Source organism: Amblyomma maculatum, chromosome 11 (assembly GCF_055883805.1).
Source record: "Amblyomma maculatum isolate TAMU_Amacu chromosome 11, ASM5588380v1, whole genome shotgun sequence".
NCBI classification, from domain to species: Eukaryota; Metazoa; Arthropoda; class Arachnida; order Ixodida; family Ixodidae; genus Amblyomma; species Amblyomma maculatum.
Genome location: NC_139354.1, coordinates 22,089,575 through 22,103,746, shown reverse-complemented (window position 1 = coordinate 22,103,746; position 14,172 = coordinate 22,089,575). Strand labels below are relative to the sequence as shown.

The following is a 14,172-nucleotide window of genomic DNA, read 5'->3' as shown; positions in this document are numbered from 1 at the left end:
CACACCACATAACTTGTGTCCAATAATAACAACTTTAGGCCAAGAATAACAGCTTGAGGCCCGATAGTAATCTCGTTCGTTGCATTACTCAGGTGGTTTGCTCAATAAAATTAAATTCTTTTCTACGTAAACTCAACGAAGCTTCACTAATGCATCTCTCTTCTTTCTTCTGCATCCAATACGCCTCTAAAATTTCGCGTGCCATCTTATCCTGACTCTTGCCTAAAATGTTTAGCCTGCTAAAGAACAGCACACACTTGCACTTTTGGCAGTGCAAGGCTAAATTTCACCCTTTGCCATTTTCTATGGACTGCGAGGAAGAGAGTGCCATTATCCCCTTGGCAAAGAAGAGGAAGATGAGAAGAAGAGGACGATGAAATGTGCCTGAGTGTAGAAGAGGAGGCGTGGTGAAGAGGAAGTGTTTCAAATTCTAATTACAGTTGGTGGTGCGCGTGTGTTGTGTATCTTCTCCTGTGTTTGTGTTTTTTGCGCCACATATCTGAATATGATCCAGCACCAACTAGCCCCTCAAGCCGTTATATTTAAAGAACCCCAGGTGGTCGAAATTTCCGGAGTCCTCCACTACGGCGTCTCTCATAGCCTGACTTTCTTTGGGACGTTAAACCCCACAAACCAAACCAAACCAACCATTTTCAGTAAGTCCGGGGGCACGGCCCATAGAAACTTGCGCAAGCAAGACTTGGAAATGTTTTTCTCCTTTCACAAGGCGCCAGTGGAGGCGGCCAGTCACTAAGTTTTCCGAGTGCTTTGAATAAGGGCGTAACAAAGTATGCGACGTCATTTGAAAGGAAATAAATTTAGTTGTAAGCAATGTTTCGCTCCATGTGGGTTGAAGATGGCCCACTATCCACTGGTTGCTTTTTCGAAATAACCTTTTTCGAAACAATCCGTCATTTTCGTTAAACACGTATTTTGTGAGTTCCGGTATTATCAATAAACTGACGCTGACTTTTCACCATTACTGACGCAAGTACCAAAGCAAACGCGTTAACGGCGCATACGCGGCATGTTTCGCATTAACTTTGATGTTCGCAAGCATCTTCTCGTGTCTTTTTTTTTCAATAAAAGATTGGTCGGTTGGTCTGTGGGGTTTAACGTCCCACAGCGACTCAGGCTATGAGAGACGCCGTAGTGGAGGACTCCGGAACTTTGGACCACCTGGGGTTCTTTAACGTGCACTGACATTGCACAGTACACGGGCGCCTTACTTTTCGCCTCGATCGAAAAGCCGCCGCCGAGGCCGGGATTCGATCCCGCATCCTTGGGAACAGTAGTCGAGCGCCGTAACCACTACGCCAAAAGGGCTACATCTGTTGTGCACGAAACTCCGCATAGGTCATCTTCCAGGGAAGACCGAATAATGAACCCAGAAGTACTCAGTAAATTTAACGCAATCATTTTTTTATTTTATTTTATTTTATTTCCTTTTATCCTGTCGCGCTGGCGGTCGCCACAGCCCGCCTGGTGGGACTTGTGTACTTTCGCCCACAGTTCAGCGTGCTCAGCGTTCCACTGCGGAAACTTGGCCGCGCAGAAAGTGCACGTCGACCACCCGAGCCTCACATGTCGCGCGTAGCGGTCCAGGTAGAAGCGCACCTCGAACGAGTCGACGGCCACATGCGCGAGCGACGGCAGGATTTCAACCATCTTCTGCAGGTCCCGCTCGTCGAGTCCCATTTCGGACAGAAGCCCATCGGCGTTCAGCTCCAGCCTTCGGAGCTTGCGCAACTTGGTCTTGGGACACGAGGCGCGCATGAAGTAGCTGGATGTCACGCGGTCCCGGATCGCGAGCGACGTCAGGTTGGGGCAGGCGGCCATCAACCGCCGTAGACCCTTCGGGTGGACGCTACCCACCTGCGGTCGGCGTGCAAGCAGTTTCGTGAACTTCGTGGATTGTTAATCGTGTAGGCTGATATAATTACTACTCGTCTTCAGCAAGCGTCCCGCATTCTGGAATCGCATATGTAGTATCGGGGACAAAAGTGCGTCAACCGCGCAGACTGCAACCAAAGCGCGTAACTTTCATCAGCTAGTCTCGGACAATGATTGTCGATGTGAAAGTTGGACTTTAGGTCTTTTAAGTATGCTAGAGAAATAAGGTTATAATTCGTTTACATCGTGTTTTATAGTCTAAAATCGCCAGAAGTGCGGTCCGGAGACTGTTGTCCCTAATAGTACAATAATACACTCAATGCGCAGGTCCATTTTGGTGCGTTCCGACAGAGGCGTTTCACATAAACGTCCTTAGAACGTGAACATAGCGTTTCTCTCTATTTTAAATTTTTTACTTTTTCGCGACGACGTTAAATGTTCTGTCCTGCGGAAAATTCGGCGCCCACGTTGGCGTTTTGAGTGGAAAGTCACAAACATATCTCCTGGAGGTGGTAGTGAGTGGCAGTTTTCAAGACATTTCACAGTTTTACAGAGGTAATAGTCACGGGAATGCTCCGTTTTCAACTTTTTATCGAAGGATTCTAAATCACCCAATTGTCGGGGATCGCTTTGTTCGTTTGAGACTACAAAAAAATGAATTTTCCTTTTATCGACGTTTCCAAAGCCTTGGCTCTGACGTGAGGCTGTACACAGTGGCCCCATGGGTTATAAGCCATTATGCCCGACATGCTTAACTAAACGATAGAAGTCCAGCTAATAACCCGCACATTAATAAATACAGAGACGGGCTGCCAAGATATAACAGCATCCGTTATGGGTCAACAGAAAAGAATTACTGCATTAGTCGAATTGAATCTCTTGTGACACTGGAAGATAATGCTTTTATTCTACCTGGACTCACTGTTTTTGGAAGCGTTATGGCCGCTACCGCGCAATGTTGACAGCACAAGGATCTTGACCATGTTCCGGAAAATTTTCGACTGACACCACTACGCCGTCCTTCACCTCTATGAGGCTATACACATTTATGGTTTGGCAAACCCAGCATCGGGGATTGGGCAGATAGAAAAAAAAATAAGAACTGCGAATTTTTCCATCCGCATTAGTGGCAGCTAGTCCACGTTTGCGAGTTCTATCGGGCAACATACCTGTTCTGAGTTTAGGATGCAGTCATCCGACTGCCACCTGCAGCACAAAATATGCAGGAAACCACAAATGGCTGTAGCCATGGAGGTAGCCATGCAGCTTCCGAAACCACAACCTTATGTAGATCGTGCGATCATGATCATGCGTGACACAGGGTGAGAGATGCATTTAAGACTGCATATTCGAGGTCCGCATACGCTACGGACGCATCCCTCACCTCCAGCTCATCCATGTGAGGCAGCGCCTGGTCGGCTACGTCCAGGTCGCACAGCTCGCAGTCGACTAGCTGCAGCCGTCGCAGCCCGGGGCAGCTTTCCGCCAGTCCAGCCAGGCTGACGTCCGCGAAACCACGCAGTACGAGCAGCTCCAGCGGGAGCTTAGGTAGTGTAGAGGCCACGGCGCTGTACGGGCACGGCCTCGGGCTCTCGGTCGTGGAGAACAACACGGAGAGGGAGCGCAGTTCCTGGTTTCGGTCAAGGAGGATATCAGCATTGTGCAGCGACAGCTTTTAAGTGCACTTTGCCTGCTCTGAGACGTCGTTGGCGCCGTTGGTGCAATAAGCGGAAGATACGAGGAGAAATAAAGCTCAAACAAGAGTGACGCCCTCTGGGCGCAACTGAGGGAACTATTGGAAGCGAAATTATTGCTACTAAATTTGCATCTTTTATGAGGATTTTAGCTTAGGTAACAATCAAAGCTTGAACACGTTTTTTTTTTTTTTCTCCACGAAGGAATAGTGTAAGGGTCATGGATATGGGTTGAGCAAGATTTTAGCTGTATCGAACCATATTTGCACGGACAGCAAAATGGCAAAAGAGATGGAATTCTTGACGTATCACCAATAGCCGTCATCCCTGGAAGGGCAAGCATCCCTAGCGAAAAAATCCCTATGAGCCACAATAACCTCGTACAGATTTTTCATACTAAACTCGTATAAATCTCATATAATCTCATACATATATATCGCAACGTATTAGAAATATATGAGATGGTATGAGATTTGTATGGGTTTAGTAGAAATTTGTACGAGGTTATTGTGACTCATACGGTTTTTTTCGCTAGGGATGCTACTCGAGTCTACGGTAACAACGCAGTTAAAGACGAAGAGAGAAAAGATATGACGATGCTTAGCGCTATGTGTCCTCCTGCTAATTCTAATTCTGAAGATACGGGCAACTCATAGAAAGGCTATCTGTGCGTTAAACAGTGCCGGAAAGTCAAACGCAGAGTTCCATATACGTTTACGTCTCAGACGATGAGTGTAATGCCGGTGGCCTATTGAAGACATGAGGGCCAAGCAAAGCATCTTATTCGTCAAGCCCCGCATAGACAGTGTTATCAAAACTGGATATCTGAACGGAGCATTTTAGAAGTTTTTAGACTGCCGCTGCATTTCACCGACATTCAGACTAACTGCTAAGCGCTTTTTAAAACACAAGAAAGTATTCAAGTAAAACTATTCTACCACATCATAGGTGACGTCACCGTATGTCCAACTTCAGCTAAATGTGAACGGGAAACAGCCATGCTTAACAGGTAGTTAGAGGACTAAAGGTTTCATGTGTTCAACGCAAGCTGAAGTTGCCTGTCGTTTTATTGTTTATTTTCGGACTTTAAAGCGCGCAAGCTTTTTGGACGATCATCGGCAAGACTTCAGCAAAATTTGTATTTTCCCTCTTTTCCGCCCCTGAAGGGTTTGTAATTTTCTGATCGCCAAGAATCATCTCACCACTTTATTTCGCGGTTGCTCAGACGAAACTAAGTCATCTTGTCAAAATGTTGGCTAGTGCAGTGAGGCTTCCCTTTTCATTTTGCGTTGTGTTGTACAAGAATCTCATCTCTCTGCCCTCTTTATACCCCTAATCACTATACTTTACATTATAAAACCTTTCCGCACGTTTGGGGCCCTGCAAACAAAGCATTCCACTCAAGCTTAGGTGGGTTCACTAATGTATCCGCCCCGCTTGCATTAAGCATTGTGCTGTGCGATGTCAGTGCACGTTAAAGAGCCCTAGGTGACCAAAATTTCCAGAGCCCTCCACTACGGCTTCTGTCATAGCCTGAGTCGCTTTGGGACGTTAAACCCCCAAAACCAACCCAAATAATTCGTCAAATGACGTCCTTGTGTCAGTGGTCCGAACAGTGCTCAGCGATGAGGTGGTGATGCATTTCCAGAGTGTCCACGCGCCGCCGAGTATGCCTCAAATGCACAGTCCTGGTCGCGCATTCCAGCCCGAAGATATCATGGGCCTGACAGCCAGACGAGCAGGACCGTCCACTCAACCAGGACTATGTCTACAGCCTCTAGACTGCCAATTTTCACCTCGACTACAGACCAGTAGCGCACTTGAAGCCACGTCTCCTCCCAATCGCATGCAGTACGCCTCGCCTCTATTTTCTCCTTAACACCACGCAGCGTAACAATATTTTTACCTGGCGCAGGCTGATTCCACCACCTGTATCCTCACTGCTTACTGTTTTACTCACTTCAAAATAGAAAACACGCGCCTGAAAACTTGGGCACCCGACTTATATAGTTATCCTGAAATATTCTTGCGTCACTGTTAAGCGCCCATCTAACAGTAAACAGAGATTACTAAAATCGCTTCCCTAAATAACCACTTCCGCACGTATGCACTGGATACAAAGGTGCCTTGAATCGCTCGTTTGTCTTCATCGTTTTCTTAAACGTTACCCCTCGAATTAATATATTCTGGCACCTTCAGATTAGGCAACGCTTCATGGGATGCTAAATGTCTCTTGATTACGCCACAGCATGACGTCATCGCTACAAAAGAGGAGAACTGCAGGACCCATGCTAAGAATGTTCCGCAACAAACATGAACACAAAGGCCACTAAAACAGAGCAGGCCGCCCTGTTTGTGGCCCACCAGTCCTGAAATCACCTTGAACTCCCCGACGCTGAACACGGCATCCTTGGCGGCCACGCATATCTGCAGGTGACGTAGTCCTGGGCAATGCTTGGCCACCAGCCGGACCATGTCCGCCGTCGCGTAAGTCTGCGCACACAGAATTGGCAGGGAAGGACATACAGATGCACATCTTGATTATTATTGTTTACCGACAATAACATATCATCTATATACTGCATATCGCTCAGCACTCAAACAAGACACCCGAGTATCCTTGCTGCCTGTCCTTCCGCCTATCGAGATCATCGTCTCAGCAGCAGCTCTCATCATCATCAGCCAGACTATACAGACTGCAGGGCAAAGGTCTCTTCCATATTCCTCCAATCAACCTGGTCCTGTGCTAGCTGCATCCACTTGACTTCTGCGAACTTCACTAAAGCAGCCCGCAAACCTGAAGGTACACTAAGCCTAAGAGTAGTCTTCCAAAGTACTGTGATGACGACAGCTATTGCATGCCCAGTTAATTTGCAGGTTGCACTGAGAAGTACTGCACCTTTATTTTGGCTTCGTCTTTCGTCGAAGATGCGCGGTGAATTGCAAGTTCCAAATACCAGATATGCTATTAGCAATGAGTAGAGCTCTATACTGCAGCCTTGTCAATATTTCCATCTCATGCCACAGAAGGTTTCCCTTATATTCCAGAGAAAATTGCCTTCACCACAGCAAGATCTCCAAACTATATACACTTCATATATCTTACTTGCGCTAATTGAAGCAATATCAATCGCTATATATCCCTATCGAAAATACCCTAGGAGTCACAATAACATCATACAGATTTCTCATACTAGACTCATAGTAAGCTCGTATAAATCTCATATAATCTCATACAAATATAATTCAACCTAAAAGAAATATATGACCTTTTATGAACTTTGTATGGGATCGTTATTGTGACTCATACGGTTTTTTCGCTAGGGATGTATTATGATGAAACAAGAAGGTGCACATTAGGTCACCGCTTGTAAGGGCACTCGCCTGCCGTGAATGCAGACTAGAACCCAAAACCAGGCTGCTCCACTGGCGCATTGTGCCAGCATCTCCAGACGCTTGCTTCAGGTCCTCCTCCAACGACGACACTTCTACCAGCCGCTCCAGGTTGGTATCCAGTTCAGCCAGCTACGCAGAACAACCAGAAATGCAGTAACAAACTGAATGCATGGTATATTAAGAAAAGGGCCATAAGGGTTCAACTGACTACAAGATAAACCGAACTCATTCCCGACCATTCCGTACACGTTCGATAAGAGGAGCGATAATTGCCTGAATATTCACCGGTCCGGTAAATCTGCTTTCAGATCTGTGCTGTGTTCGGAGACGGACTCAGCAAGAAGGAGCAGCAGCCTCTGAAGCAAGGGACATGGTACTCACTCGCAGGTTCACATACCTGGACATAGTCCGCCACCAGGCTGCCGGCCACCTCTCTGTCCATGAACAGGTGGTTCAGGCCCAGAGCGCAGCAGTCACCGTACAAGGAACGCAGACCCGTGTTGGTATGTTCCGACGAAGGAGCCTGCCACGGCGCAAGGAGCGCGGACAGGGAAGGGAACGAGAATGGGATATATCTGGACGGCTTATCCTGTAAATGCGTTATTATCTTGAAGCCACAACAGTGACTGCAATCAATCACAAGTGAAGGAAAGGGAAACGCTGAAAAGCAAGCGCACTCGATAGCAGCTAGTACTGTACATTTCTTGATTACTCCACCAAGCCTATAATTCACCTCACTTCAATTGGTGTGGGAAGTGCAAGCAAGAGGAAATGGCTTTCAGACTAAGTGTGTCTGTCGCGAGAACCTAAGGCTTATTAGGGCCATCAGCCATTGCCCTGACATTCTACTGCAAAGCCAGTCATGAGGCAGAATTATGGCTGTCGGCACACTTAGACATCAGGGTCAACAAAAGTGGCATCAAGATCCGGAGAGCGATTCCGGGCATCAAGTGGTGAACTTAAGGGCATGAACATTCGAAAAAACTTAATGGCTTCTTCACGGTCCGCGGAATCTGTTCGCGAAACCTTTGAAACGTACAAACCAGAGGCTGTCTTATAGTGGTTGTCGCAGAACGTATGCTTACTGATAATAATAGTTTTTATACTTGTCGGCTGGTCTCAAAACAAGGTGCAAGCATTGTACCTCCTAATAAAAGATCTCTGCATGCTCAACATCCTGGACAATTACGACTAAATATGTATAGACAGTAGTGCTTCAGAACATGTCCTGCCTATATGGCACCAACATGGGCCTTGGCAACATCGAGACGAGCGCGGTCTCCGTTCTCGAGCTGTGAAGTCACTACATATATACGATACATCGAGAAGCGCTAGAGTGAACGCGGTTTAACCTAATGACCCTGATGGGACCTTTAAGGGATCAGTAAATGATGATAAAATTATGACTTTAGTCTGGCTAATGTGGCCCTTCGAAATGGCCCTGTAACATCCCTGAGGAACTAGTCGAAATGACAGAAATATGTGCCAGAAGTGCTGAATGTTTTCTTGTAATAATAAGGACTCGCGCACATAAGGAATACAAGTAAAGGCGCACTTCAGCCCGGCATGTACCATCTTGCGTTTTCTGTCACCGTTGGCCTGGACCTCGCATCCTTTTTTGTGAGCCTCGGTTTGGTCTTCGCATCCTTTTTTGTCACCATCGGCCTGGACTTCGCATCCTTTTTTGTCACCATCGGCCTGGACTTCGCATCCTTTTTTGACAACATCGGCCTGCACTTCGCACCCATTTGGTGTCCGGTCCTCTTCTTTTGGCGCGCCATGCGCCACGAGGTCGTGAAGGAGATGAAGAGTACCCACTCCAGGGAACAGGGCGAGGAGATCCGTCATTGCGTTCAGATTATGCACCACCACCACGGTGTCAGCCCGGGCGCAGAGAGCGCCGGCGGCCTCGCGAAATCGCTGCGAGCAGATAAACCTGGGACACCCCGCGAACACCGCTACCTGCAGAGACCGCCATTGACGACGCCACCAAGAGCAGGGTGATGCAGAGTCGAGTGAAAAATGTCGCAGTACACTCAATCACTTAATTAGTGCTCCTCCCAACATTAGAGAGTATTAGCCTAGTGCGATCCACCATCCACTACCGTGATCCGCCGCCAAGCGTTCAACTCAGCATGCCCACATCGCCTTGGAGGCGCTAGATGGCGACACATGCTGGAGGTCGGCACACAGACCTACCTCCTCAGGACCAATAAGCGCGCATGCTCTGGCGGCGCGCAGTAGTTGGTAACGGTGAGGGATTGCGGATCGCGCTGTATACGCTCTTATTAACATGGATTTCTTTCGTGGGTATTTCGTTGATATGCAAAGCCCACTGTACGAGGCTCGCACAAAAAACCTAAGCGAATACTCAATCATTCACTGGACCCAGTGGGATGCAGCTCCAGAAAGAAGCACTAAATTGCCTTTAAATGATCTTTTCTAACCAGTGGTGCCGACCTATCTCACGTCGCTACGGCCAATGTCATGTGTCAGCCTTCAGTTATCTTGCAATGGCCGTATACGTGACAAGCGCATAGAACAGTCCATAGTGATGCTACGACAACCAGTGAAGGCTACTACTTGAAGCGCCCAATTTGAAGGATATTTGCAATTTGGACCTAGTGTTCTATTCAGCTGAGCTTAAAAGACTGCTAGACTTTTCTGTCAGGCTACGCATTTTCACAGAAATTGAACGAATTGACCTCGGACAAAGCAAATGGCGCCTACACACCTCCACGTTGATATCGCGCAGGCGTCCCGCCTGGTGACTAGCGACCAGCGCGTCGCGGCTGAGACTCTGGAAGGGCCCGCTTCCGTGTGTGCGGATTCCGTTTGGCAACGGCTCCAGCAGCGAACACGGCTCCCGCTTCTTGAAGAGCACCAGGTCCTCCTCGCTGAGCACGTCTTGAGGCTCGAGGTCCGTGAGCTCACGGAAGCTTTGCATGGTGCCGTGCTGTGCGACCCCGTCTGGCTGCGGCCGCCGGAGCAGCCGGGGGACCCTTTATGTCCTGCTGCGAACACTCTCTGCTGTGGAGGATACAAAGAAGACGCGAATCCAATATCATGTTCTCAACAGGCCGATGATAAAGATTTCGATGTTATAGGAATTTCTTACGGGATTGGAGTGAATAGAACGGCTTTCAAAATACCGCTATCTTATACTTCGTGCACCGCAACGGTTAATTTTTATACCTATAGTCTAATCTTGGTGACACTGTCAGACAACACTGACAAGGGAGCAAAAGGAAAATTCTAGCACAACTTGTGAGCGTTTACACGAGCGTAACGGGACAGTGTGAAGGCATTGAAGTAAAGCAGGGCATGTTCAAATTATCGTAGACGTAGTTCCACTCCACCACAGCACTGGCGCACCGTTTTCCACCGAGGAGGAGGATCCGCTCAGTACCTCGAAGATAAACTGGTTTGTTCTGCACATCAGATACGCCAGTTTCTTTGGTAATACTTTCTTCTTTCCTAAAAATTATCAGGCAAGCAGTTGGTCTGAAAAATATTCGTGCGTATACGAAGAAACCGGAGCGAAGCCTAAAGTTAGAGACTGCGCCGTCATGTGGTCTGGAACATAAACGACAGTTGCAAGGATTTGAGATGGAAGAGGATATAGGGAGATAAAATTAAATAATGAAGCTGCAAGTTCTCCGCAAAGCAGGACCCTAGGCAATGAATGGCAGCTAAATTAAACTTGAATGAGTGACACTGTACTTGGCTAGCTTGTGTCAGATGACTGACTACAACGTCAAGACAAAAGGTAAAGACCACTGGTTGCAAAACCTCTCTTCAATGAGCACTCATAATTCTGTTCTTGAATCTTATCCGAGTATGGATGGTGCGCTTGTAAAAGTCAGTCTACAACTGATGCAGCACCGGCATAGTAGGCCTTCTTTAAGCGCTGTAGCCGCAATGATGATCCCTGAAGGGCTTATGGGAAATGCACGCGCACGCACCGGCAGCCCCTTCGTTTCGAGACCAGCTAGGAATACGCTCATCGACAAGCCGACGGCAGATTTATGCGCAGTCAAGACTGTATACCGAAGATCGCTCCTCGCCAACTCTCGGCCTACAGTGGTATCAGAATTTTGCCACCGGTCAGCAGTGTCTGTGCACTTTTCGGCTCGATGTACTTTGCATTCTTAGTAGAAAAGATAAAAAAGCTAGGTTACGTATCAGATAAACTGCATGTTCTACTCGAGACAGGACACCACATATCATGCACAAATGCCGAATTTTGCGCGACGGCGAAGCCCGGGGCGCGCAGTGTGACTAACTGCGACTGTTCTTGAGCACCCTGCATGGTCTTCATCGCTAGGCCTAACCTGTTTCAAATTTCAGCCGTCTTAGACGTTTACTACAGTGAGAACGGGCGACGCTTAGGAGCTTCGATTTTAAACTAGAAAAGACAAAAAAAGCTTGTTATCAGAAAGACTGGCTATCGAGCCGTAACAAAGCATGTCTTGGCAAGTGCCGAGCTTTCCACAACGGTACCGCCCACTGACGCACTGCTCCCTTCCTGTCCTGGTCGTCGCTGGGTCTAACATGTTTCTCATCGGCACTTCGAACGGCACTTCGGAACCACCGAGCGCTGCAGTAAATGTAATAGTCTCGTCAGTCCTTTACTGTCAACTCTCTCACAAATTAAGGGTATGGTCGATTTAAGCGACGCATTCAGCTGCGACACTATAGCGGCAGAAGTCAGCGATCCGCGCCGGGCAGCAGCAACAGTAGAGCGGCCATGGGACAAAGCTTGCTTACACCGCAGTTATCACTTCTGAATGCAACTCAGTATTGGTTAGCAATCCTCAACATTGATTCATTTTTGATGCTCATGGCTTACCACTCTCGTGAAAAACAGGTTTTAGCGCATATTTCTTGACGCCGGGATCGAAGCTGGCTTTGTTAGATATCTCGCTTCCAGCTTAGCTCGGTTGCGAACGCTACCGCCTTGACTTGACGATCGGCACCCTTGTTAGATGCCGCACGTATGCGACGATTCCATCTCGCTAGTAAGCACTATTTCCTCGGCCGAAAGTAGCGCGAAATCATTGTCTCCGTTCACTGCTGGCCTCGCAGGCCTATACCCTGTTTTCCCAGGCTATAGTGCGCTCGCAAGGTGTTATGGAACAACCCGAAAAACGGTCGTATGGAGGGCACTGGTGCCGACCTGGTGCCAACCTGGCACTGGTGGAATGACTTGTTATCGTACTAACCTACCGACGTGCGCCTCCAGTCAAAGAAGTACTCCTTGTGTGTCGCGCTGGTTCCTACTTAGATGAAGAATTGTTTGGGAGAAGCTGATGACTCAAATTTCGTCATAGATGAGGCGTCGACCGATGTTTTGTCGTGGCCTTGGCCTGGATAATACCCGGAGCAGATGAGCAAAGTGCGGTCTGTGCCGGCGTCCAGGGACACGTCTCAGCCGCTTTGGTCGCCGCCTCAGATGACCAAGACAGAGCCGTGGCTGGTCGTGTGTGGGACAACGACCACCCGCCGCCCTGCTTCGGCCCGACAGGAGGAGCAGCTGGTGGCACTGGTAGATCACGGAGGTCCTGAGGGCAGAAGAAAAGCCAGCACAGAGTAAAGTATACTACGCTGAGAGCACAGCGCTCTTCAGACTAGATCTTAGTGGACCATATCACAGAAGACGACGTCGCAACTTAATCATTGCCCATTTTCTAACACGTTTCACCAGCCGTGTAACGAAATATTTACGCAATATCAAGGGCGTCATTGTGTGGCGCGGGAGGCCGCTTCTGCAGTGCAAACCGAAGCGCGTGGCGATAGAGTGATAAGATATGTTTGTAGCGTTTTACCCATTTACATGCACCGCGTAATGGTGGCCACAGACGACGGTACTATATTCCGCCATATGCGCTACACAACTCCCCACGAGGTGTCCATGAGCCTCCCATTGATGACACCAGCATAATATAATATAATTGGTTCACATGAAGATAAATGCGCAGTATCTGTCGCACTTGTTTCTGTGGACACCTGGACCGCGCCGTAAGGGAAGGGATGAAGGTGGAAATGAAAGTGGATAGAGAGAAAGAGGAGCCGTAGTGGAGGGCTACGGAGTAATTTCTGGGGATCTTTAACGTGCGCTGACATCGTGAGAGGCTTCCCCTGATGAGGCTGGGTCAGGTGACTCACCGCCGCTTGCGGCGGGGGCTGGCCTGTCACTGAATTTTTATCTGTTGTAGGCCGCCATTGCACCCGCCACAGCTTCAGTGGTGGTGGACGACGGCCGTTGTTGCGGCGCGCGTCTTCCTCTCCCTCTTCTTTTTTCTTGTCTATTTTCTCTTCTGTCCGCACGAAGCAGCGGAGGTGGCTCAGCTATAGAGGCTAGAAGCTCAGCTACAGAGCCAGTAGCAGGCCCGTGCATTTTCTTTTCTTTTTAGAGCGCAGCTCTTTGGCGGCCGTTCCTGGGTTTCGCGGCGGCGTCGGCGTCGGCCTCGTAACCAGTTCCGCCCCCCTTTCAGCCCCCCGTTCGAGCCGGCGCTTTGGCCACCGGAGCCTCGCAGGAGAAGGGGGGGGGGGGTACACTCAGCGGCGAATGATGGGGGCAGGAGCGCGCGCAGCTACCAGAGCACACGAGAGAAAAAAAAGGGGGTCGCCGGAGGCAGCGCTAGCAGCGACTGATTGACGTCGCTAGCTAGTCAATACAACGTGCTGCGTAGAACACCGTCGCCGCCATGCAGAAAGAGGAGACCCCCCCCCCTCCCCCTCTTCCTGAGTGGAGGCGAGGGTGCTCTCCGGTTGCGGAAACGCCGACCCGCTCCGCAAGTATGCGGGCGCACCGAGACGACCGGTCCGGAGGGGGATAAATAGCGCTCGCATCCTTCATCCGCAGAAAGCAACCGTACAGCGGCGGATCACGGTGCGTCCATCCCGTTCTCACTCGCTTCCATGCTCGCTTCACTCGCTAGCGGCGTCAGCGAGTCGCTGCTATCTGTTCGTTGCGCAACGTTCCTATGGACCCACGCGCTGCCTCCCGCAACCTCCCGATAACTCAATTGCTCTCTTCGTTTCTCGGACCACAAAGCTTCTTTCATGACAGCCAAGAACTGTTAGTGGAGTGTTTCTTGAAGGAATACGTGTGAAAATTTAAAAAAAAAGAAGTATTTGCCTTGCTCGAAATCCTTGCCTCTTTTTTTCTCTATTCGTTCACGGG

General features: G+C 48.9%; 1 protein-coding gene across 1 annotated transcript; it reads right to left on the bottom strand.

The window, feature by feature from the left end:
• Positions 1–1,303: 1,303 nt before the first annotated feature.
• On the bottom strand, positions 1,304–9,999 carry LOC146173086 (uncharacterized). Its single transcript, XM_084585116.1, has 7 exons — positions 9,718–9,999; positions 8,556–8,945; positions 7,381–7,506; positions 6,972–7,112; positions 5,967–6,080; positions 3,278–3,523; positions 1,304–1,875 (listed from the first exon to the last, which is right to left on the bottom strand). The coding sequence occupies exons 1-7, from the start codon at positions 9,928–9,930 to the stop codon at positions 1,429–1,431; spliced, it is 1,677 nt and encodes a 558-aa protein (XP_084441242.1). The 5' UTR covers positions 9,931–9,999; the 3' UTR covers positions 1,304–1,428.
• Positions 10,000–14,172: the final 4,173 nt, after the last annotated feature.